The sequence below is a fragment of the Lampetra planeri genome, chromosome 11 (assembly GCF_965212315.1).
Source record: "Lampetra planeri chromosome 11, kcLamPlan1.2.h2, whole genome shotgun sequence".
Taxonomy (NCBI): domain Eukaryota; kingdom Metazoa; phylum Chordata; class Hyperoartia; order Petromyzontiformes; family Petromyzontidae; genus Lampetra; species Lampetra planeri.
The window spans coordinates 10306856-10330614 of NC_136117.1; the positions used below are offsets into that span (position 1 = coordinate 10306856).

The 23759-nt window shown below is 45.0% G+C and overlaps 3 protein-coding genes across 6 annotated transcripts in view; 2 read left to right on the forward strand and 1 right to left on the reverse strand.

The window, feature by feature from the left end:
• The first annotated feature begins 122 nt into the window (after window positions 1-122).
• LOC144721293 (rho-related GTP-binding protein RhoA-C-like) lies at window positions 123-8270 on the forward strand. Its single transcript, XM_078598798.1, has 5 exons — window positions 123-438; window positions 792-947; window positions 4219-4339; window positions 5768-5898; window positions 7633-8270. The coding sequence occupies exons 1-5, from the start codon at window positions 436-438 to the stop codon at window positions 7804-7806; spliced, it is 585 nt and encodes a 194-aa protein (XP_078454924.1). The 5' UTR covers window positions 123-435; the 3' UTR covers window positions 7807-8270.
• Window positions 8271-11758: 3488 nt separating this feature from the next.
• LOC144721295 (rho-related GTP-binding protein RhoA-D) lies at window positions 11759-17593 on the forward strand. 2 transcript variants are annotated; one of them, XM_078598802.1, is made up of 5 exons: window positions 11759-11872; window positions 14207-14362; window positions 14888-15008; window positions 15958-16088; window positions 16232-17593. In XM_078598802.1, exons 2-5 carry the CDS (start codon window positions 14207-14209, stop codon window positions 16403-16405), a joined length of 582 nt encoding a protein of 193 aa, XP_078454928.1. In that variant the 5' UTR covers window positions 11759-11872; the 3' UTR covers window positions 16406-17593. The 2 variants fall into 2 exon arrangements, with proteins under 2 accessions (XP_078454928.1, XP_078454929.1); XM_078598803.1 differs by having other exon boundaries at window positions 11848-11949.
• A 376-nt stretch (window positions 17594-17969) lies between these two features.
• LOC144721294 (protein MON2 homolog) overlaps window positions 17970-23759 on the reverse strand; it is a 47777-nt gene continuing 41987 nt past the window's right edge. For all 3 annotated transcript variants that reach the window (XM_078598801.1, XM_078598800.1, XM_078598799.1), the window contains 4 exons: window positions 23260-23383; window positions 21711-21918; window positions 20488-20570; window positions 17970-19266 (listed from right to left, as the gene is read on the reverse strand). In XM_078598801.1, coding sequence (XP_078454927.1) covers window positions 19103-19266; window positions 20488-20570; window positions 21711-21918; window positions 23260-23383 — 579 coding nt within the window. In that variant the 3' untranslated portion in view covers window positions 17970-19102. The remainder of the gene's footprint in view (window positions 19267-20487; window positions 20571-21710; window positions 21919-23259; window positions 23384-23759) is intronic.

The following is a 23759-nucleotide window of genomic DNA, read 5'->3' on the forward strand; positions in this document are numbered from 1 at the left end:
AAGGGTGTAGACTGAAGAGGTCGGATGAAGAAGGGGGGGAGGTGGGTTGGGTAGTGTTTGGTGAACACAAGTGGCTCAAGGCTCGGGTATCTACGTTGTATCTATGCATGAGCGCACTGGTCAAACAACTCGTTTCGGCCTTGGCTTTGCTGTCGTTTGATTGCGCTGCTGTTGGGGACTTTAGACAGGAAAGAGGGGGGCAAGGCAAATAATAGTGGTGCTTGTGCCGCGCGAGGTTTGTCAATCGTTCCTACAGAGGGCATCAGAACGAGGACACGAAGCCGTACGGACAGGGAGCTGAGCAGCTTGCTTTAGTTTTTGCCGTTGCTACGGCGTCCAGCCATTGAGTTATTTTACGTAAAAAAAACAAAACAAATCTGCGTCATCTTACAAAAGGGCGAAGAGAGAAGAATACGAAAACGGAAAACGTCAGACATGGTAAAAGTGTGAACGTTCGTAACGGCGAAGATTGGTTTTCCCTTTGGGTTTCGTGGTGGACGCTGGCATCGCACTTAGCCCAAGGTGCTGCTCTTATAAATTGTACTTCAGGAAAAAAGTCAGGACGAAGTGATACTTTGTAAAGGGATTAAAGTGCGCGGATAAAATTAGGCTGCGTAAAGTAGGAAATGTAAAATAAATGCTGGCGTGATGCGGGCAGCCGTGTGACGGCTTACAACGGAGAGGGGGGGAAATAAAAACCGCGAGTCTTAAATTACATGTCTACACCGCAGTACGGTTACACTCCACGAACAAAAGAATTTATCAAAACGTGATATCTATCGCCTCGGCAGGCGACGACGTTGAGAAAAAAGCTGGTGATTGTCGGGGATGGAGCCTGCGGAAAGACCTGCCTTCTCATCGTCTTCAGCAAAGATCAGTTCCCCGAAGTGTACGTGCCAACCGTGTTTGAAAACTACGTGGCCGATATGGAGGTGGATGGCAAGCAGGTAAGAGTCAAACCCTCCCCCGCCTGTCTTTGTACTCACGAACACCCCGAACTATAATTTTAGTACGTATTTTGCTGCTATAAATTGCCGCGTGATAAGCCACTTCGTTGGGCTATCGTTTGTGGCCAGGTCGCTTCTGAAACAGAGCTATATTAGCTCAATGGGCCTTACCTGGTAAAATTAAATAAAATGTTTAGTTAAAAATCGTTTCGTTTATAAATACTAACAATATTGCACATTTGGGTAGGGGGGAGTGGAAGTGTCGGGTTTGTAAAGATAAAGTCGACAAAGCCCATAAGGTATTCACTATACTGTGCAGAATATGTAATATCCATTTGATAACGTTTCTGACTTGGGAATAAAAGCCCTCCCGTGTGGGATTAGCTACTGGGCTCTAAGTTGTCCACCAATGTTGGGGAAGTCTCCACGGAAGTCGGACCATATGCTGCCAAATGCTGCCTCTATGAGTTATACGGGTCGTCTTATTCTTCTCGCCTATGGCTAGATTCTGTGTGAAATGTTAAACTTGATTATCGAGGTTTCGTAAGCTGCATACTGGTTTCGTGTGTCATTTCGCTGATACACTCGAGGTCTCCGATGAAGCGTCGCTTGGGGCAACAGTTGATGATGCATTGCATTGTTTGGTCAACATTTCCGTGGTCATATTTTTGAATTATGTCTCTTTGATCTTTTGGGGGGGGGGTCACCTGAGTAATGTGTAAGCGATAAAAGGGCCCTTACAAAAATCAGTTTGATATATTAATGCTGGAGAGTGACACCCATTGGGTAAACCTTGGGGTAAGGACGCTGAGCTTGGCAACTGCTGAAAGTCATGGGTTCAAATCCAGGCAGCTGAATGTGGATAAACCAGGTTCTCCAGTTGATGGTGTCAGGCCGGTTGCCAACGATTGCACCAAACAAAAAATCCATGACATTAAATCATTAGATCTGGTTTTTATACATTCCAGCTCTTGAGAAGTAAACATATCAGTCTGACTTTCGAACGTTATGCTCTAGCAGGGAAAGTGCTGTCCCTTATTGTGCAGAAGAGGCCACTGAAAGAGACCTCACAAGTCGTTCTGTGATATCCGCTTCCACAGACTGTTTTCTCACACTGAGTGATGAATTGCTCAATGATAAACTCGAATAGATTCAATTCATGACAACGCCAAGAGCACAATATTGATAAAATTGAAGAAAAAAATATTACTTTGCATCACTGTAATATAACTAAGTATTATTTGGTTCTTTAGATCGCAACACAAGCGGTCATTATCAGGAAAAGGGGTTAGCCTCTAAAGGCAAACTGTTTATAAAGGTTTGGAGATGGGCGTAGCCCAAGTGTATCAGCAGCACCAACAGCATGGGCGGGGTAGCAATGCCAATGCCGCAAACTCAAACACGTACACCAAGCTCTCAAGGCGAATGGATATTCTGACTACACAATCCACAAAGCCATCACCCACACCGTGAGGAAGGAGCCATCTGAGGATACAATCAAAACCATCACCCTGCCATACATAGCAGGGGTAACCAAAATATTTCCATAATCATGAACAAACACAAGATCCAGGCCCGATTTAACACAGTACATGAATTTCGTGATCTGATCCCATCTGTGAAGGTCAATATTCTTGACATGCAATATCCCGGCGTCTACAAACTAAGCTGTATCTGCGGCAGCAGTTACATTGGGGAAACTAAGCGACATGTCTCGGACCGTGTTCATGAACATAATGCAGATTTGAAACACGGCAGGACCAATACTTCTGCCATGGCTGATCATTATTTTAATGCGGCTGGCTCACACGAAATTGATTTCTCTAAGACGATGGTACTTTGCAAGCCTACTGACTATCAACAAAGATTCATTCATGAAGCCATCCATATATACAGACACAGACACAATTTCAACCGAGAGGAAGGTTATCGACTCAGCAATCATTGGAAAGATGTCATCAACTACTTTGGGTCATGACTTGACTTGTGTTTTCTTGTCAATCAACCTCCACCGTCAACAGTGTGGTGTGTGGAGCCGGGGTGCAGTGATTTCCTGGCGGCCCTTTGCTGCATTAGCATTGCTGCTACATTGGCATTGTTGCTGCATTGGCATTGCTGCTGCATTGGCATTGCTGCTGCATTTGCATTGTTGCTGCATTGGCATTGCTGCTGCAACGCCCATGCTGCTGGTACTGCTGGTACTGCTGATACACTTGGGCTACGCCCATCTCCAAACCTTTATAAAACAGTTTTCCTTTAGAGGCTAACCCCTTTTCCTGATGACAACCGCTTGTGTTGCGATCGAAACGTCGTGATATTTGTATTCACTTAAATCTTTTTTTCAATCTACGTGACTTTACCGAAAGAACCAAAGAACATGAATTCCTGCAGTCACGAAAGTTTTAAGTCAAAATATAACTAAGGATGCTGTGTTGATAAACGTAACGCTAATAAAGCCGGGTCTATTGGCACACCCTTGTATGCCTGCACTTTGGAGGCTCATGGTGTACAGTATGTATCGTTTGTAGACTTGTGAACCTCTGCCAGGTACTCTGGTTTACGCCCACATGCGAAACACTCCTACAATAGAATTGACCAAGGATCACCATGTATCTTGCGACTCAGTGAGGCTTTTGGGGATAGATACATGAAAATAAATTAATGAAGGCACTATGAAGTACTCTGATGCAGTGCCATGAGTGAAGGCACTTTATCATTATCAGCTATGATCGGTGGACTGCTGGATGAAGGCCTCTCCAAGCCGTCACCATCCATTCTATATTTGAAGCTTTCGTGACTGCAAGGATCCATACTCTTAGTTTTTCCGGTAAAGTCACGTAGGTAAAAAATGAAATTAAAATTAATAAAAATACAATAATAAAAATCACGACGTTTCGGAGGCAACACAAGTCTCCGTCATCAGGTGGGACCGTCACAGCCAGATTTGCTGTATCAAGTACCGTCACCATCCCTTACGGTTCCACATTGCAACACTCCCTCGAACACCAGCACGAGCTCACTTCGTCATTCCATCTCCGTGGTGGTGGACTTCAGAGACGAATTCTCTCCTCTCGGCCGGCCACTGTCGCTTGTCTCCACCGCCGGCCCATCACCGCTTCGAGCCACGACGTGTCCTGCCCAAGGCCCCCGCTTACTTGTCCTAGCCGTCGATGTGATGTCCCTAACCTGTGCACGTGCTCTAATCCGCGTTGTTCCTCTTTCTGTATAAGAGGTTGCGCGCTTCGTTGGCTCATTGGCTGCCTGCGAGCAGGTGGAGCTGGCGCTGTGGGACACGGCCGGACAGGAGGACTACAACCGCCTGCGACCGCTCTCCTACCCGGACACCGATGTCATCCTCATGTGCTTCTCCATCGACAGTCCTGACAGCCTGGGTACGACCGCCTCAAGTCCCTTGGCGAAGCCACGCAATGTGATAAATAACAGGGCTTCAAATACAACACTCGCTGTAAAATTATGAGGAAAGACTAAAATCGAAACGGTTACATGCGTTCAGGCTGGAAACAACGAGAAAGAATAACACACAGAAGGAAGACACGACTGCCACCATGTCTTGCATGTCATACCACACTGCATATGAAATGCTCTCAGCCTTGTCTCATGCGATGACCCCATTTTTAACTCTTTATGATTTGATCGTCTAAACAATAATACAGCCACGCATTCACTTCCCTTGAGCTGGTGGTTGAGGCAAGGCTGACAGCATTGTAGTGAACATACAATTTCGTGGTCACATGACATGCATATAGGTCATGATGGGAGTCATGCCTTCTGGCTGTTTGCAAACGAAACTTTGTACCTTGTTATTTCTGAATAACAGTCCTTCCTGGAGCCATGCACTTTTAAATCTAGATTGAAATCGCATTTCTTTAGAACTGATTGTTGTGTTTAGTTTGTTGTCCTTCCCCTGCACCTCTGCTTAGCACGGCTGGCTGTGTACGGTGCGAAAGAAGTTCAACATACATACAAACATTACACGAGTCTGTAATAATTGTAAACTGTTTAATGGTATCCCTTCAGTTAAATTGCTTCACCTATAATTCAACTTCATTTCGGAGTTTATGCGGTAATATCAATACACAGTTACAGCTTATTGAATTTACTATCATGAATTTATGTAAATTAAGTGGAGTGAATCCAGTGCTTGTATTGTGCCCATGGGCATTTACAGATGGTGAAATTAGATTACTTATTTGATTGAAAAAAACATAATTTTTCCAATTACACAATAGCAGAAAAACCCGCACAATACTGTACTGTTATCCACGGATGACCTTGACGATCTTGCAACATGTCCTGGCACCAGCCCACTTCCTTTTCTCAGCAGCCAATATGGAAAGTACACAGCACGGCGTGTAACTCTGGCTGCGCGTTGCGTACCCCCCCCTCGCTGCGACTTTACAGGAGGGCCCCGTCGCTTCACAGAGTGGACGGATGTCAGATCGCATAAATGCCACATGAGGGTGGGGGGGTCTCGCTGCATCGTGTGCACCGATGAAAGAGTGTGCCACAAACTTTCAAAGGTGTTTTGGCCTACTCTTCCACACAGACCTGACATCGTAGGGCTAACCAAACACACTATACTACACCCCACGCGCCCTGCTAACTGTGGTGCATCCATTCATACTGTTGGGTAGATAGAGGTGGCGGGGGGGAGAGGCGGCGTGGAAATCGTGTCACGCGCAGGGGAGAGTGAATCGGCAACCTCAAAGTCCACGCTGCTAACGGCAGCATCACTCCCACCCTGGCCCCCCACCATAATAATTTTTTTCTTAATTAACCACACCTTGATTTGCATTCAGGTAACATCACCGACAGGTGGACTGCGGAGGTGAGGCATTTCTGTCCCAACGTGCCCATCGTCCTCGTCGGCAACAAGAAGGACCTCCGCAACGACGACAACGCGAAGCGCGAGCTCGCCAAGATAAAGCAGGTGACGGGGGGATGGTGGCCTCACTGGAAGTCGTTCTAGATCTGTACTCTGCCGTTGCTGCGGGTGGTGTTCATCCGTCCCAGTGGTTGTTAGCTTGCGGTGGAGGTTACGCATTCCTATGACAGCCGAGGCATCGTTGGCACCCCCAGTGATGACGACGATCATGATGGAGTGGCAGCACGTGCCTGAGAGAACATCGGCCGAGGAGATGGAGAGGATGAGATCAGCTCGTGTGCAGGGGCTCGATGGATTGTTGCATCGTGTGGCCAAGATGGATGGCAACGGCTTTGGGAGGCTCGACTGTGGCTGACGGTGATGTTGATGATGGTTGGAGTTAACGCCGACGATAATTTTATCTTGACTTTGAGCCCACAGCTGAGCTATCACAGCCACATTTCAGAGCGACTCAAACACGAATGAAAACACAAGGCCTTCCTCAGAGCTAATAGCCACATAAGTGATTGATGGAAATTTCAAGCCAGCTTATTTTCATTATATATGCTGATAATATTACAACATGCCATGTCACTTTATCCAGGAAAGTCTAATTGAGTCTAAAAACTATTTTTTTTCATTCGGGCCCTGCATTCAGATTTATCTGTCTGTTTTTAGTAAATGTTAGTAAAGTGTGTAAAACATGTACATGAACCAGTAAAATTAAAAAATCTCATGAAACAAGATGGGATGAACCCATAACAAGTGAGACTTATTGACTTATACTGGACTTCTGTGATAAAGAGCTTTATGGCTCATTGAATTCCTCCAGTATGAATAAATATTCCGCTTTTGACTTCAGCTAGGAGATTTGGCGCCTTCATAGCAGCCTTAGTTATGCAGTATAAGAATTGCGCGAATACCGAACGCACTTACTAATCGTTGCCATCATCAGGCTGAAATTCCCCATCATCACAATGAACTTAAATACAGTAATCACAAAGAGGTGAAGTGGAGGGATTCGGGATCGAGGTAAAATATGGGCGACACTCATGTACGCAGCCCGACGTACAATCCAACACACTCCATGCACACTGGTCGACAGATACACATGCCGATTAGCATTTTACATGATGGGCATGTTCAGGCCGATGGGGACTACAATCTTGCTGTAATGGAATTTCTCACTTGTTAAATGAAACAAATGTTATTTTGCATCATAAAAAGTAGACAATATTCCTCCACAATGCGCATGTTGTAAATAAGATTGTTTCAGCTGGATGGCCCAACTAAGCTGTTGGGGTCTATGTCATGGGCATCCTGCGATACGAGGCCACTGTGCTCTAGTTTGTTGTCAAGAGTACCCTTATTCCAACTAGCATTCACACATTCTGTGGGTACAATGGCATTCTACTTGCTTTGTATGTATTTTGCACTTCTTTTGCACCATACATAGTCAACCTCGCTAATCGGAGGTGTGGGAGTGGGCAACAAACTATAGACAAAAAGTAGTTTTAAATAAATGAGTTTTCAATCTAGATTTAAAAGTGCATACCTCCAGTGGCTTCCTAATATCAGAAGAGCATTCCAGACGGCTGCAGAAGCACACCTGAAAGCGCCCGATGCTTTACTGACGCCTCAAGACACCACCTTCGTGGCCCAGCAAGGTTGGCGGGTCTCAAGCACATGATGATAATCTGCGTGATCCACCAAGCCTGCTTCCAAAGCTCAGGATAACAGTCGCGCGCGCGTGTTTATGACTTTCTAGCCGCAATATCTCCTGGTGTGCACCGTGTGCAGGAGCCGGTGAGGGTGGAGGAAGGCAGAGACATGGCCAACCAGATAAATGCCTTCGGCTACATGGAGTGCTCGGCCAAGACCAAGGATGGCGTGCGCGAGGTCTTTGAGATGGCCGCCAGGGCTGCGCTGCAAGTCCGCAAGCGCAAGAAGAAGAGCGGTTGTCTTCTCCTGTGAGCGTGTGACCCCCCCACCCCCCCAAGCCAGAAAAGGCACCAAAATGTACGGTCTAAAGCTATCGTTTGAGTGCAGAGCACATGGCATATTTGGAAATTCTACCTATTTAAGCGACAGGCGGCCAATTTTTAGTTTGTACTCTTTTACCCACGTACCGAATTTATGTAGAAAGAGTAAAAAAATGGAAGCCTACCACTTACATTGGAAGCCTTCCCAAGTGTGATGCTGTGCATTGCAGAAATAATTTGACCTACAGTCTGAGGGCAGGAGTGGTAAAGTAACCTCTTCTCACCTCTAAATGGACTGTATTTAATTTTATCCAAATAATGTAGCCATTTTTTTAAACCTAAAGTTTAGGATATGTTTAAGAATAAATTATTATATAATGCTGCTATGGGTGACGTGAGCTTGTTTCTTATCTGTGTGTCTATGTTGGATGAATATAAAAATGATTTTGCAACAAACGTATTTGTGAGTGATGCCATTTTTTGTGCATATTACTTACAACAACAGAGGGAATTTTCCACTATGTGCTGGTGATATCACCACGGTGCTTGTACCAGGCAAAGTTTACTATAAGGCCACGTTCAGTGGTAAAGATCCATTGGAAACAGATCACAGGACAGGCCCAGATGTTATGGAACACATTCCTACGGAGGGAGCTGGTAGGAACGTTGGGTTGCTCGGTCAATGGCCAGGGTCAACGGCGGCGTGGTGTATTCCGCAAATATGCCCGACTGTGAGGGCGAGCACAAGCCGGCGTGAGTAGGTTAAACGTTGAGTTTTTTAAGGGCACCACGGGGTGACCAGCCCCTCCCCACCCAGCCCCACCCCTCCCACCCCCCACCTCCCCACCCAGCCCCTCCCGACCCTCCCCACCCAGCCCCTCCTCACCCAGCCCCTCCCTCCCCACCCAGCCCTTCCCTCCCAAACCAGCCCCTCCCTGCACGACGGACGGACGGACACAATAATCCCCTGTGGGCTGGTATAACCAGGTTCCTACCAGTATTAACTGACTTGGATGAGTGGCAGATGTACCTCCTGCACTCCACCAAAGGCACCCATAATGTAAAAGCAACGTCCTCTACGCTATGCATCTGAGAAACCCAGTCTCAAGACTCTTGTTCAAGAAGTCATGTAATTGAATATGTTGGTCTTTTTGTTAAATCCACCCTCTTCATTGTTAGGGGTTATAAAAACTCTCAATCGCGGTGGGTGGCTGCTCTCAGGTTTAAAGGATTCTTACTTAGTTAAACAAAGGACGTGGATCAATACTGCTCAAAGGTCACTGCTAACTTGCTTAAACATTTGGGCATCTATGAGGCATGTAGCGACTTGGGGGGGTAGGGGTCACTATTCGATTGCAGAACCAATTTTCTTTCTTGCTTATACGGTCTTGTCTGCACTGTATTTCTCAAAATATCATGGGACCTCCTTTGCCAACACCAAAATAGAATAGGTTTTCCCCTTTTTTCCTGGCAACAAAACAGCTGTGTTAAGATGTTAAAACACCAAACTGAAACCTTGTACAAGGAATCATGTCTGCATTAACCACAATACTTGTGGTCAGAATGCAAACAAACAAAAACATACTCTGATAATATATGCATTGCCTTTGAAACTGATTGGTCCACACTAGAGACAAACGGTGCGGACAAATCAGTTTCATCTTAACACCAAATTTTGATTTAAAGCTTTCGTGACTGCAGGGATTCATATTCTTGGTTCTTTCGGTAAAGTCACGTAGAAGGGAAATAATAAAATAAAAATATAAAACAATCAAATTGTTTTATTTCCCTTCTACGTGACTTTACCGAAAGAACCAAGAATATCTTCACACCTGTTTTGTTGCCAGAAAAAAGGGGAAAAACCCCTATTCTCATTTCTCGTAAAATGTACACCGTCTTCGCTGGTAGTTTTATTTGAACGGCCTTTATAATTTGTACTATATAACCCTCGCCTCCGTTTAGCATGGTTGGCTACGTACGGTGCGAAAGTTCAAATTACATACATACTGCCCCATTCATAATATCGCAGTTTGTCTCGTCTGTATGTTTTGTACGGTCCTCCTCATTTGAATGTGTCATTTATACGGTCTGTCTCATACTTCCTTGTTTATACAGTTCTGATGTCATTTGTACCGTATATCCTTTTGTACCGTCTCATGTGTACTGTAAATCTTTTCAAGTGCTGTCTTGTTGATTCTATATTTTCGTGCTGTCTTTATATTGTGTGCTGTCTTGTTTGTACTGGCCTCATTTGATACCCTTTTGTCTATTCTTTCATCTGTACCGTCTCGTTCTGTCTCATTTGCTTTAAATCAAAATCCGAAGTAATTCTGTGTATATCACAGAATTACTTCGGAAAGCTCAGGTGACCTCTCTTATCCATCCACAACAGGCCGCAGCAATTTCCTTAGCACCCTGGCTGCAGAGAGTAAAGTTCGTAGTATCCAGCAGAATGTGTTCCAGCAAACTCGGAGGCGGCATTGACCTTCAGGGTATCATCAGCGGTAAAGTTTGTTGAATGTTTCTGGGTCACCAGATGCTATTGGTGAGAGCATTGCAGCTTGTTGTTCAATTGCTAAAAAGCTACAGTATATTGTAAACACATTACACTGGCGACAATGCGGTGGCAGCGGCGCACAGGCACACAACCGAAAAAACAAACGTAGCGCATTCAACAAGCACTGCTTACAGAGGGCGCAGTAAATGAGCAACTCCCAATATACTGGTGTGCTTAAATAGCAAGTCATTGCCACGTTTTGTTTACGTGAGAACCCTTCCTAATTGGCTATGTCTCGTGGTGGTGGGTTAACGACACATTTATATTTACGCGATCTAACCCCCAAAAATTACTTTATTATGGAGCGACTCTACCTCTGTGGCCCATGGGTGGAAAAACCCCGATTTTTCCGGCGGCAGGCATCGGGTTTTTTCTTTAATATAATTAAACCCGATTTCGGGGAATTAAAACCTGGTTCAATGAATACGAAACTCTGATCCAAGGCTTAGGCTGCTTCCTCGTCGGTGCTGCTATCGTACTCGGGGCCGTCGGGCACGGGGTAGTCGTAGAACGCGGCGGGCAAGTTGGTCGTGATGAACACGAGGAGCTTCTCCTCCACAATCGTGGGCGCCAGTGAGTTCCTTGGCTTGGAATGGATGAAGCCCATCGTTGAGAAGTTCCGCTCGGATGCCGCAATTAGAACCAATTAAACCGGATTTCTCCCAATCTCAGATGATCGGGTGTAATATAAAAGACAATTAAACCCGATTGTAAAAAACCCGACTGTGCCACCCTTGCTTGTTTGTAATTATTGGATTGTGGACAAACTCCTGAAGCGTTGTTGTGAATCGTTGTCATGAGTAAAACATGAATTGCATTTCCGATAAAAAAAATCGATCACGTAGTATTCATTACGTGCCCAACATCGGAGTGTGAATGAGCAATGTCTCCTTCATATAACCCCGTCTCTCCGCATCAAAAAAAAAACACCACAAAAGCAACTTTAAACACAACCGATGTGTCGCCAACGGCCTGCGGATGCATTTCAGCAGCATTGCTTCAACACAAGTAACCATCAAATAACAAAAACATTGCGCACGTGGAGACAAACAGACATACACGAATGTGACTACATATCGTCTCCTTATCTTGTATTTAGATTCTGCACGAGGACGCGAGCGATTATAATGTTTGAGCTTCCACATCAGGTCGACCCAGTCAGTCCACGTGTTCACGTGCTTTACCTGGGTGGAGAACGCGGGAGGCGTGGCTTGAATAATTTATGCTAATTACCATCAGTGGGGGGGGGGGTTTGCAGGGGGGGCGTTGCTTATACGGGGGGGGGCGGCTGCAATCGCGCGGGGGAGGGGCGTGACGTAAACAAAGAGGGCGTGGCCTAAGTAACCGTGGGCGGAGTCAATCGGGAGAAGATAGGCGGGGCTAGTAGGGAGTGGGTGTGGTCTTGTTCGTGACGTCACACCCTGCCGCGCCTTGACCCCGCGCCTTGACCCCGCGTCACCCACCCACCCGCGTCTCTCACGGTCTTCCCTGTGCGGCCGCGGTAAGCGCCTCAATCCTCTCCCCTGCCTTCGTTCCCCTCGCGAGCGAGCCGAGGTTGACGCCGGCAAGCCCATCCGCGTGCGTCTTGACGTTGATCTGGCGGGCGGTGGGGTGTGTTTGTTGTTGTTAAGCTCGGCTTTTTTTTTTAATCGACGCGGCCGGACGACGGGTCGTTTCCAGGCGACGCCGCAGGCTTCTCCGGCTGGGCGTAGGCCTCGCGTCGAGAAATAATGGAGACAACTGTGGTGGTGGTGGTTGTGGTTATTGGTAGTGGTGATGGTGCCAGTGTTTTGTGGTGATGGTTATTGGTAGTGGTGATGATGTTGGAGCCAGTGTTTTGTGGTGGTGGTGGTGGTGGTGGTTAATGGTGGTGTTGGAGCCAGTAGTGGTGGTGGCGATGGTTAATGGTGGTTGTGATGATATTGGTCCGTTTTACACGTTGGCTTTCGCGACCAATATTATTATGGATGATATTGGTTGGTGATGTTGGTGGTAGTGGGGGCGGTGGTGATCAAGTCGTGGTGGGGAGCGGTGGTGGTTATTAGTAGTGGTGATGGTGTTGGAGCCAGTGTTTTGTAGTGGTGGTGGTTGATGGTGGTGTTGGAGCCAGTAGTATTTGTGGCGGTGGTGGTGGTGGTTACTGGTGGTGGTGGTGATGTTGGTCAGTTTAACACGTAGGCTTTGGCGACCAATGGATATTGGTTGGTGATGTTGGTGGTAGTGGTGGCGGTGTTGGTCAAGTCGTGATGATTTTGGTTGATGGTGATGTTACTTATGAGAGGGTGGCGAGACGTCAAGTACCTCGCGAGGTCGTGGCTTCGATCCCGACCCTGACGCCTGCTGTATATTTCGAGTTTGTGGTGTCTCTCTCCCCGTGGTCGTGTGGATTTTTCTCCGGGTCCTTCGGTTTTTTGCTATACATTTAAACGTGATAAGCCACTTCCTTGAGCTATCATTTGTGGGCAGGTCGCTTATAAAAAAGAGCTATATAGCTCCGTGGACCTTACATGGAAACATAAAAATGGTTTTATTTTAATGATGGTGGTTATGTCATTGACGAGAATGGTGATGTTATTGATGCTGCTGATAGTGATATACATGGTGGTGGTGATAATGAATGACGTTATTGATGCTGGTGATGCTACTGATAATGATGATGGTGGTAATGTTTAAACAAGTCATGTGGGAGTGTATGCATATGTGTGACGAGCTATTCCGACTTGCCTGTTGGAGGTAGATAACGTTAAAACCAAATGAGAGCCAAACGAGAGAAACGTTTGTGTTGGGTAGCCAAAATCACAGCTTGCAAACAAAAGACGGGATCTAAAGAAGCAAATGGTAGTGACAGCTGTACAAAAGTTGGGTCTCTTGTTGTGTAAAAGGAAGTGTCTGGGAGGCACAGGGGAGCCATTTTAGTGGGGTCCTGTTGCCTTCTGGTTAGTTTGTCCAAAGAAACCAACTCTGCACTGATGACACGCTGTGATTTGTACTGGCATTCGAACGCCACACGATGAGGTCTGAAAAGTAAGTTCATGCATTGGCAGTGGTGTACAAGAACACAACAGTACAAGGTGATCCATTTATAAGATACGCCACTGATTTTCAATGGCCCCTTCCGAAGGAGTTTTTGAATCGTGTGAAAGCAATGTCTCCCATCGCAGAAGAGACTTGCAATATTTAATTGTATTGAGGTTGGTGGGGGGACGTGTACGTTTATCGTTATCGATTACGATGATGGGATGTTTATAAATGGATCACCTGGTGGATCTGATTCACGTTGCTTAGAACGTTTCGGGCCATGGCAAGTCTTAGAATTGACCAGTCAGCCTGTGATGTAGAGTGTCGAAAAAAATCCTCGTGGTTCGTGACTGGTGCAATGAAGGTAGAGGTTGCGTTCATTTTACGAAACGTTTTGGATTTTTTTTTTCAAGTCATCTCAACTGAGGTGCAGCGGGTCTCTAATCTTTTGGAGCTGCCATTATCTTTACATACCTGCCAACCCAGTGTGCCCGTATTCTTGTCCAGGGAAATTGCGTTTTCAGGTCCATACGGCGTACAGCTGTTTCAACATCTTTTGTCTGTCTTTCTCCCTTGCGATGAGATTTATAAGGGCACCGGGTGACCAATAAGGTCTGAATAGGTCTGTAATAACGTAGGCACTGATTAAGGGTTGACAAGTACGTCTTTAAAGGTGGCCAGATCTAATTGAAAGGTCTATCTGGACCACCGACTAGTTGTAAAATACTAGTACACCGACAGCAGTGCATAAGTTATGACACTGATCCTACGTTGAAGTGTTTGTCTACTTAAATTACTCGTTATGTTGCCTTCTCAGATGGCAGCCATAAGGAAAAAGCTGGTCATTGTCGGGGATGGAGCCTGCGGAAAGACCTGCCTTCTCATCGTGTTCAGCAAAGATCAGTTTCCCGAAGTCTACGTGCCAACTGTGTTTGAAAACTACGTGGCCGATATCGAAGTAGATGGCAAGCAGGTGGGAGCAAATGTGGTTCACGACGACTTAATCTGTCCGTTTTAGTATAATAGTAAACATGCACTGTATATATTAATGGAAATAAGTACGTCCCAAAAATATGTGTCTGCATCTATAACTTGTAACCGCTCATGGAGTTTTCCTACTTTATCATGCCAAACAGGAGGAAATTAATTGTGAGAATTAAATTTTTAATTTTAGGCTAACTAGCTTAAGAGTGATGTTTTCATCAGATTGTGAGTGACTAACATTTTGAATCACATTTAATAGGGTTGATTTTTTGAAATGTATTTCTTATAATGCATTTGACTATCTGTTCAAAATTTCAGCTTCATAGCCCTTCTGGAACATACTCTTTGGTTCTTTCGGTAAAGTAATGTAGTTAGAAAAAAAACACAATTCTCTAAATGTACTTTAAGCTCACCTTTAAATTAACAATATTTTATCAAATTTTATAAGTGGCTCTAGTACTCTTAAATTCAGGTGGGAGGAGAGGGGAGTTGAAGCATGACTGCCTGCGAGCAGGTGGAGCTGGCGCTGTGGGACACGGCCGGACAGGAGGACTACGACCGCCTGCGACCGCTCTCCTACCCGGACACCGACGTCATCCTCATGTGCTTCTCCATCGACAGTCCTGACAGCCTGGGTATGACCGCTCAAGCCCTTGGCGAAGCCACGCAATGATAAAAATAACAGGGCTTAAAATATAAAACTCCCTGTAAATGTTGAGAAAAAAACACATCACAACGGTAACGTGTGCTGGCAGTAAACAAGGAAAAATAACACACAAAGGTATGCATCTGACAAACAGCAGGAAGATACGACTGCCACCATGTCTTGCATGTACACATGTCATGTGACCACTGCATATGAAATGCTCTCAGCTTTGTCGAATGGGATGGCCACGTTTTCAACTGATTAGTTGGTGGTCTAAAACAATAATACGGCCACATTCACTTCCCTTGAGCTAGTAGTTTAGACAATGCTAACAGCATTGTGTGCTATACATGCAGTGTGGTGGTCACATGACATGCATATAGGACATGATGGGAGTCATGCCTTCTGACTGTTCGTAAACACAACTTTGTACCTTATTTCTAAATAACAAGAGTCCTGACAACCTGGGTACGTGCATCCTCTCAGACATGTGGGGAAATCCTGTACAACCATTGCGGCAAGAAAAAAAAACAGTGTTCAAAATACATTGAAAAGGAAGCGTTAACAGGAAGCGTGTAATAATTCTTCTCTTGAGATGACGCGAAGTATCACAATGTGGGGGTTTCAATGTAGATCATATCATGGCTGCAGGAATCATGCGAGCCACATGTAGGAATTGTCCATGATCGATTCTCATTTGCATGATGTAACGCATGTATTTGGATCACCATGATATATTTATTTAAATGGGTAAATTTTTAGATTGGGACCTTCAATCGAGGACAATTGGAGCTCAAACCCCAAGACACTGCATTGTGTCAATTGTTAAACATGAATATATTTGCTTAATTAGCGACACGCATACATTCAGGTAAAAGGCATTGTCTACTGTGAAGACGGATATTTGTATTGAGCCTGCATCCTCAATGTTCCTTTAGAAAACATTCCTGAGAAGTGGACCCCAGAGGTGAAACATTTCTGCCCAAATGTGCCAATCATCCTGGTGGGAAATAAGAAGGACCTGCGCAATGACGACAACACAAAGCGCGAGCTTGCCAAGATGAAACAGGTGAGGTGCCTATTTACAATAACTATTTTAATGTTTTGTCTTTGACAATTAATAATGAGCGGTTTACATTTTACTGTGGGAACAAGGCTGATAATGGTTGTAGAGTCCTTAGCATCACTGTTCACTGGGATTGTCTTGTGCAGGAGCCGGTGAGGGGGGAGGACGGAAGAGACATGGCCAACCGGATAAATGCCTTCGGCTACATGGAGTGCTCTGCCAAGACCAAGGACGGCGTGCGTGAGGTCTTTGAGATGGCCACCAGGGCTGCCCTGCAAGTCCGCAAGCGCAAGAAGACAGGCGGTTGCCGGCTCTTGTAAACTGTTGCTTAAGTTGCCTTTTTTCTTCATAAATCAAAATCATTACACTATACGTGGCGAATATATTACACACGCATAACGAATTTCGTAACTCGTGTTAAAAGTTGTCTAAAGAAGGGGCTTTCGTTATTTACGTTAAGCATGGGTTTTCATTGGAAGCCGTGAACGCATTCCCTTTTTCTGAGGCAGATGAAGGTGTTGCCATGTGATGGTTCCAGGCTGCTGCTTTGGACCAGCCCCCATGGCAAGTGCTAGTCTGCTCTTTTGGTTCAAGGCCTTCTGGAATCCTTTGCAGTTTCAACTTAAGTCTTCCTGGTGGGGCCCACATCTTTTTCCAGCCAAATTTTACGGGGGAGGGGGGCCTCTTCTCTGTTGTGCTGTATTGTGCAGTCCTCCATCCTGTGACTGTCCCAAGTGGTGGTAAGATTGAGACCACCCGCACTGCTCTCTGCTGAGGTCCTGATCGTCTTCTTTCGTGTGGCTGATGCAGAGCAAAAACTGCTATTTCACATTCAGGTGGTCAAGCCAGATAACTGCGACATATAGCGAAGTGCATTGATGTAGTCTCCTTAGTATATTTGGATGGTTATGTTGGTCCTAAGTAATAGCGGCCAACCTATTCCCGAACACTAAATATGGCAACGAAAGTGACAATAAATGCAATTTAAGACAAATGTCTGGGTAAATAGGCCCATAAATTGACCTGTAATTCTTTTTATTCCTGGGTGAGGGTACAATGGCATTGGCCTATCTTGGAAGAAGGGGCATGTGGATGGGCGCAGTATGGAAAACCAACATGTTCTCTCCATGTGATTACTTAGCAGTGTAAACATTGCTTTTGGAGATGGTTCTCTTTTTGTTATGGGTTTCAGTTTGGGTGCTGTTGACTTCACATGTAGTTGTGTTTTTAGAACTACTACTGTGTTTAAGGTGACCACTCCATTAAAAATCACAAATGCAACCCCACTGTATTCTGCATTGAAATGACAAGTCGGTCCTTGGTTAATTTGAAACCAAATTCAAATGTACATTGGATTGTGGGTTTAATGAAGGTAAGTTAGTGCAATTGGTGCATCACCACTAAACAGTGTCACTTTTATTAACTACTGTTGTATGTAATATCAATGTTTCATGGGCTTTGCATTGTTATCAAATAAACATTCCAATACTGTATTGTATTGAACATCATTTTGAGTACTGTGGTATTGGTTGTATTTAAGTGTATTTTAAAACAATATTTGTCCCAAGTTGGAGATGTACATGCATAAGCAAAACCCAATATGCACAAAATAGCATGCGACGTTGTGCATTGCTGCATGGTAAGGAAATCACATTTTATGTAATTAGCAAGTCCTTTTGACCATTCTTGCAGCACAACCCTGCTATTAAGTGTATCACACTTTCCAATGAAGCACACTCCACTGTTTTAACTTCAAATTAATTTGATCTTGGCACAATAAGACAAAGCAAGGCCATAATACAAAATGTCAGACTTTACAAACGATAAAACTGATGCACCTTGCTGAAAATGTGGTAAACAAAATTGTTTTCCAAGCACATTCAATTGACAGTCAAAATACATTTAATGATAGACACACAGACAACTGTACTTGCTTTAATATACAATTACAGTAACTGGCTTTTTCCACGTCAGCCTAATACTGTATTAACAACCATTCAAATAGACCAACATTAACAAACCAGCTAAACCAGCTGCAATGGGCACCAAGTACCAGCTGGTTGGAGCACTTATCACGCCCCAACCTTTAAATTCTAGTCATTTGGTAGTTAACTACTATTTATAAAAACAAAACTGTAGTGCTCTTTTCCCATACCCAACACCAGTGTCACTACTGACTTAAAGTCAGCATTCCCCTGCCTCTCACCCACCCTCAATCTGCTCGACTTCTGATTGAGCTTGCACTGTGAAAAGACAACCACCTGTATAAAAAAAGCCTTGAGCAATGTAAGGTTTTACACAAGCGGCTATGTCAATTAACCTTGTACTCTCAAAACACAACCGATTGTATAAAAACCTTAATGGAAATTATGCCATTAAATAAGACGTTTTGAACACAAGGCATGATACAGCCATTATGTATCATCGAATTAACTGGATTGAAAGGACAATGTGGAAATTGCACACAAAAATACTCCCTAACATGTTTTTTTAGTTACTTTTGAGCCAGCTTGGATGAACCCCAGCAACAGCCTGCTCGACGTTACGGTTCCGTCTGATAAAGACACAAAATGAGACTCCCGAATGTGTAAACCGGCTCAGGCGCTTCATGAATAAAGATTTCGAAAGGAGTCCTTTGGCATCCCCCCCCCACCACCATTTTCCCCACTGTGACCTCAAATGTGCCACATGTGTGCGGTGCATGCACCCTACTGCAGCCAGATTATTTTTGTATCTCTTTGACAGTGCATCACAGCGTAGTGTGACTCTGCTTGGAATGGGCTGAATCACGTCATGCGGCACAGACGCTGGTGGTTACAGCCTGGTGAGTTGAGTCGCAAACGGAAGGAGCGTGGGCGAGTTAAGACGTGGATTTTTTTTTTCCGAAACGGGACCGGTGACGTGTGGCTACAGCAGTGAGCGCAGGGCGTGGTGGCGTTGCACGGAATCGCAGCACCGGACCGGCGCGGTGACTGCAGTGCTATTGTGTGTAGTGCACGCGGAGCCTTGCGTTCCAATCACGAGGTTCCGTTCTGCAGCTTGCAGGGTGGTGGCCGCAGCATGTCCTGGAAAGGATGCATGGCCTCTTGGAGGGCCAGGCACACATCCGGACACGTGCACGACACGCACGCGACCAGCGTCGGGTACAGCGCTATCACCTGCTCCCACATGCTCATGTCCACTGTAAAAACAAGAGGGGGTTGTGCAAAAAAATCGCCAATAAGAGTGCAGAGTCAAAAGAATGACCGACTGAATATGACGCCCGCATGCACATGGCCTCACAGGATTTCCTGTCAACCCTCCCATGCGCTAATGACAATAAAAATGTCATCCCCATGCACTGATGTGTTTAAGTGGCCCAGGTAAACAGCACACAAGTACACACGTTTGCGTACAATTCAAACGATAAATATAACAGTGTTGTGTGCATATTCTTGGTTCTTTCAGTAAAGTTATGTAGAAGGGAAACAATGAAATAATAAAAATATAAAACAATAAAATTCTCACGACGTTTTGACTGCAACACAAGCAATCATCATTAGGTGTGAAATCCACAGCAATTATTTTTTTTTCACATTTTCTTGCTTGTGTTGCAGTCGAAAGGTCGTGAGAATTTTATTGTTTTATATTTTTATTATTTTATTATTTTCCTTCTTTGTGACTTTACCGAAAGAACCAAGATTATGAATCCCTGCAGTCACGAAAGCTTTAAATAAAAATGTGGTGTTGTGTGCGTCAATAATTTATGAACCTCCAACACTGCAGTCACTATGCTGCATAACCAGCACATCCCGTATTACCTGCAATGCTCGGGGATAGAAAATTTCAAAATCTGTGACGTGTGGTGTACATCACAACATTTCAAGTCCTGAAGAGAAACAACCAGCAGCTGTATGGAACATTTCAAAGCCCAGAACATGTTAAAAGCCTGCTAAATATAACTCCTAAAAGACCACGTGCGTGCCACTTGTTGTTTACACAAGGGTTTTTTAAGATGATATACTCTGTGGGCTAAGATTGTTTAAATATGTCTTGACATTGAAACCAAAACATTCACAAGTGTTTTTTTTATATATAAAATACAAATGTTTGCTTTCCCATTTAATTAGCGGTCATAAACAGCATATTTATGATATTTGTTATTTGCAGTTAACAAGTATATAAAAATATATCCCTGTCATGAAGCGTGCCAAATCAAACAGAGCACACAAAGACATTCACTAACGCCATCAACCCGGGTTTCGCCCATATATTCTTCTATGGTAGACACTGATAACAGTGGCAGAGTGGAAAGAATAACAAAGGAGCCTTTTCATAGCATAAAAATAGCTCGTCATCACGGTTACTTTAAACGCCCACGACGCCTGCATTGGGGCTGCAAATAAAGTGAAGAAATACTCACCATTTTCCGGTCGAGTCTTTTTCAACGAATCCATTAGTGTACTTGTTGCTTTTAATACAAAAACTACTTCTGTTATCCTCTGCCTGTGAAACAAAAGGAGAAAACCGATCAACTAACTTTCAACAACACAAAGCGAAGAAAAGTGTGTTCCTCGTAATTGCAATGAGTTTTACAAATATAACCTTGCAATCACAGAGATGCCGGCTGTCACAGCAGCTGTAAAAAAATTGTTCCCGTGAAAGTGAATTGGACAGGTGAGGTGACTCGAGCATAGACGTGAAAATAAAACAGTGGTTGCGGCAAAATTGTGGCGTAAAGGATACCACACACTGTATCAAACAACATAACGTCGTGAACATTCCACGACACATCCAGAAACATACCTTGTTCAGCAGTCCTACTGCTCTATCTTTCTACCCGATGACGATTGCTTGTGTTGCGATCGAAACGTGATTTATTATTTATTTTTTCTACCTACGTGACTTTACCAAAAGAACCAAAGAGTATAAACCTTAGAGTTTTTAACTTATTTTCGAAAAGGGTCCTATTTATGTGTATGTACAGACTGTGTCTCATTCTGCTGCTGGATGAGTGCCTCCCAATGCCAGGGGAGTTCATGGTAGTTATTTGACCATACTTCACCACGCTGGTCAGTGTGGGTTAGTTCAGGCAGGCAGTACAGATGTGGATGCATAGTACAATACATCATTCTTATGCCCTCTGCTGCCCATAACGTAGCCCCACGGCAGTCTACAAGCGGCAAGTTTTATGCACGGCGATTGCCCCATCCAAGCACTATCCCCAGCTCAACTCTGCTTAGCTTCCAAGATCTAATGAGAAGCAGGCGCATTCTGAGCGATTTGGTCATAAGGCCGGATTTGTGATAATGGCCAATTTCTCGGTTATTACATCACGTGGAAGAAAACCCGATTCTATCCCCTCCAAGGGGCTGTATTATACAACAGTGTATTGCAGTGTTCTTCATTGCAAGGCCCGCGGGCCACTGGCGGCCTCTGGTGGCCTTTAGTGCGGCCCTTGACGTGTGGCCCCGACAAATACACAGATGTGAAAACGCCACATCATGTGTCACGGCCCTCACACTGATGTCTTATCGCCAAAAGTGCCCCCCCCACCCTGAAAATTAGTGAAGAACACTGGTGTATTGCCACCGCGACTATGACTGGCGTACGCGCGCGTGATGTACGCTCTCCGGAGCGGCGCACCTGGGCAGGGGACAGGAGCCGCTGAGTCGCTCGTCCTCCACGTACTTGGCGAGCACCTGCTGCGCTCGCTGTAGCAGCGCGGCGAGCGCCATGCGCGAGATGTAGCCCTCCTGCGCACTCGTCGCCTTGCCGCTGAGCGAGAACTGAAGCAGCGTCTCGAAGCACACCTTGGAGAACTCCTCGCGCATGCGGTAGCTAACCTCCGCCTCTGCACGCCGGCAATGTCACAAAAACAACGACAGCCACGGTTGTATGTGCATAAAATAATTGTTTCTTCCTATGTCTCAGGGTTAACTGTGCTATGTTCTTGCATCCAATGGTGAAACAATTGCGGTGCCCTTCATCAACATTTAAAGGCAATATAATTGACACAGCAAGCAAATGTGATTTATGAAATGTTTTGTTTGAGTTATTTGAACAAAATTACATTCACTACATTTTGACTTATTTTTTTAAAGTGATATCATACAGGCAATTAGTCACTTACATAGCACCCAATATTATACAAGATTAAATCCTACACCATCAGACTGAACCGCAAAATTCTCCGATGATGTCACTAAAAACAAAATCTGCATTTGACTCACAGCGGTGACCTGATAAACGGCCATGACCCTACAACTGTGGCCCATTTTTTTCCCACTGCTTAATGTCGTCATCATCTCCGGCCACGATCTCTCCACTACTGGAGAAAGGCCACTCCAAGCCATTGCCACCGCTGGTGGAAAGGCCTCCACGAGATGGAACCCTGGAGACATTCTAGAGGGTATTTGGCCTACTCGTGCATGCTGGGCAGACGTCATGGCAGAGGTGAGAGTATCGCAAACGGGTTTTGATTCCTTACCTGTACCCGACCGCACCAGGGTCGCAAACGGCTACCCGTACCCTACCCGATACCCGGCTACCCGTACCCGGCCGGGTATCGGGTAGGGTACGGGTACCCGATTGCGACCTTTGGGATGAAGCCATGTTGCAGGCGTGGGTGGGTTGATTCTAGGAACTTGAATTGTGAGAAGAGACAAGACGTTGGGAAGTGAGTGACAAACGATTACTCACTAGTGACTCACGGCCTACCCGTAACCCGTACCCGGCCGCACCAGGGTCGCAAACGGGTACCCGTACCTCGGGTAGGGTACGGGTATCGGGTACCCGATTGCGACCTCTGGAGTATCCACAATTTCCCAGTGGCTCCCACTTGACGTTGTTCCTCCCCACAGAAAACTCGGTCCGCTTTGGCCAGTCCCGCCTGTGGTAGTGCACCTTGGTGTCTAAATCTTTTGTAGTCATTTTTGAATTACTTTAGTATAAATACATGTTCATGTTGTTTTTTTCTGACTTCATGTGAACGAAACAACACTTTTCTCATTGAAAATAGGTACATTTCAAAATATTACTGTCCTGGCCACAAAAGCAAAGTTTGTGGGGAATAATAGCCACTTACTATACTTTTTAGGCAGAAGAAATTATGAAATAACACTTACTACCCAGGAACAAAAATTGTGTTACATAGTGTAATGTATCGGGGCAGTGTAATAAGGCAATGCAGTACCGGTGAAGGAGGTGGACTGTGAGTGGATGGAGCCTTTGTTAAGCATGCTCATGATCTGGTTGACAAATTCCTTAGGGATGAAGAGCGCGTGGGGTAGAATGTCTGTGCCGATGAGCTGCACCACCTGAAACGAGCAGCAGCCTGGCAATCAAGCATCCGTCTCCAGCACAGTACACAGTGGCAGAAGGCATTCATTAGGGGCGTATAACAGACCTGTTACAGATGCATCAATGAACACAGCAGTTTTTATTTGTGTCAACCGGCGTTAGAACCAATGTACACATGCACACCAATTAGCATTAATACCAGTAGATGACAGCTGGTGGTATTGTGGAAGAAAAATTACGTGGACGGAATCAATAATGTATTAACGTTATTCAATACTATTTAGTCAAATGCACATTTTTATTTCAAATTAAGAGTACACGTGATTCGAGTCAGTAAACTTCCAGCTGTGGGAGTAATTGTTTAAGTTATCCATGAATTAGACCATAAATAAT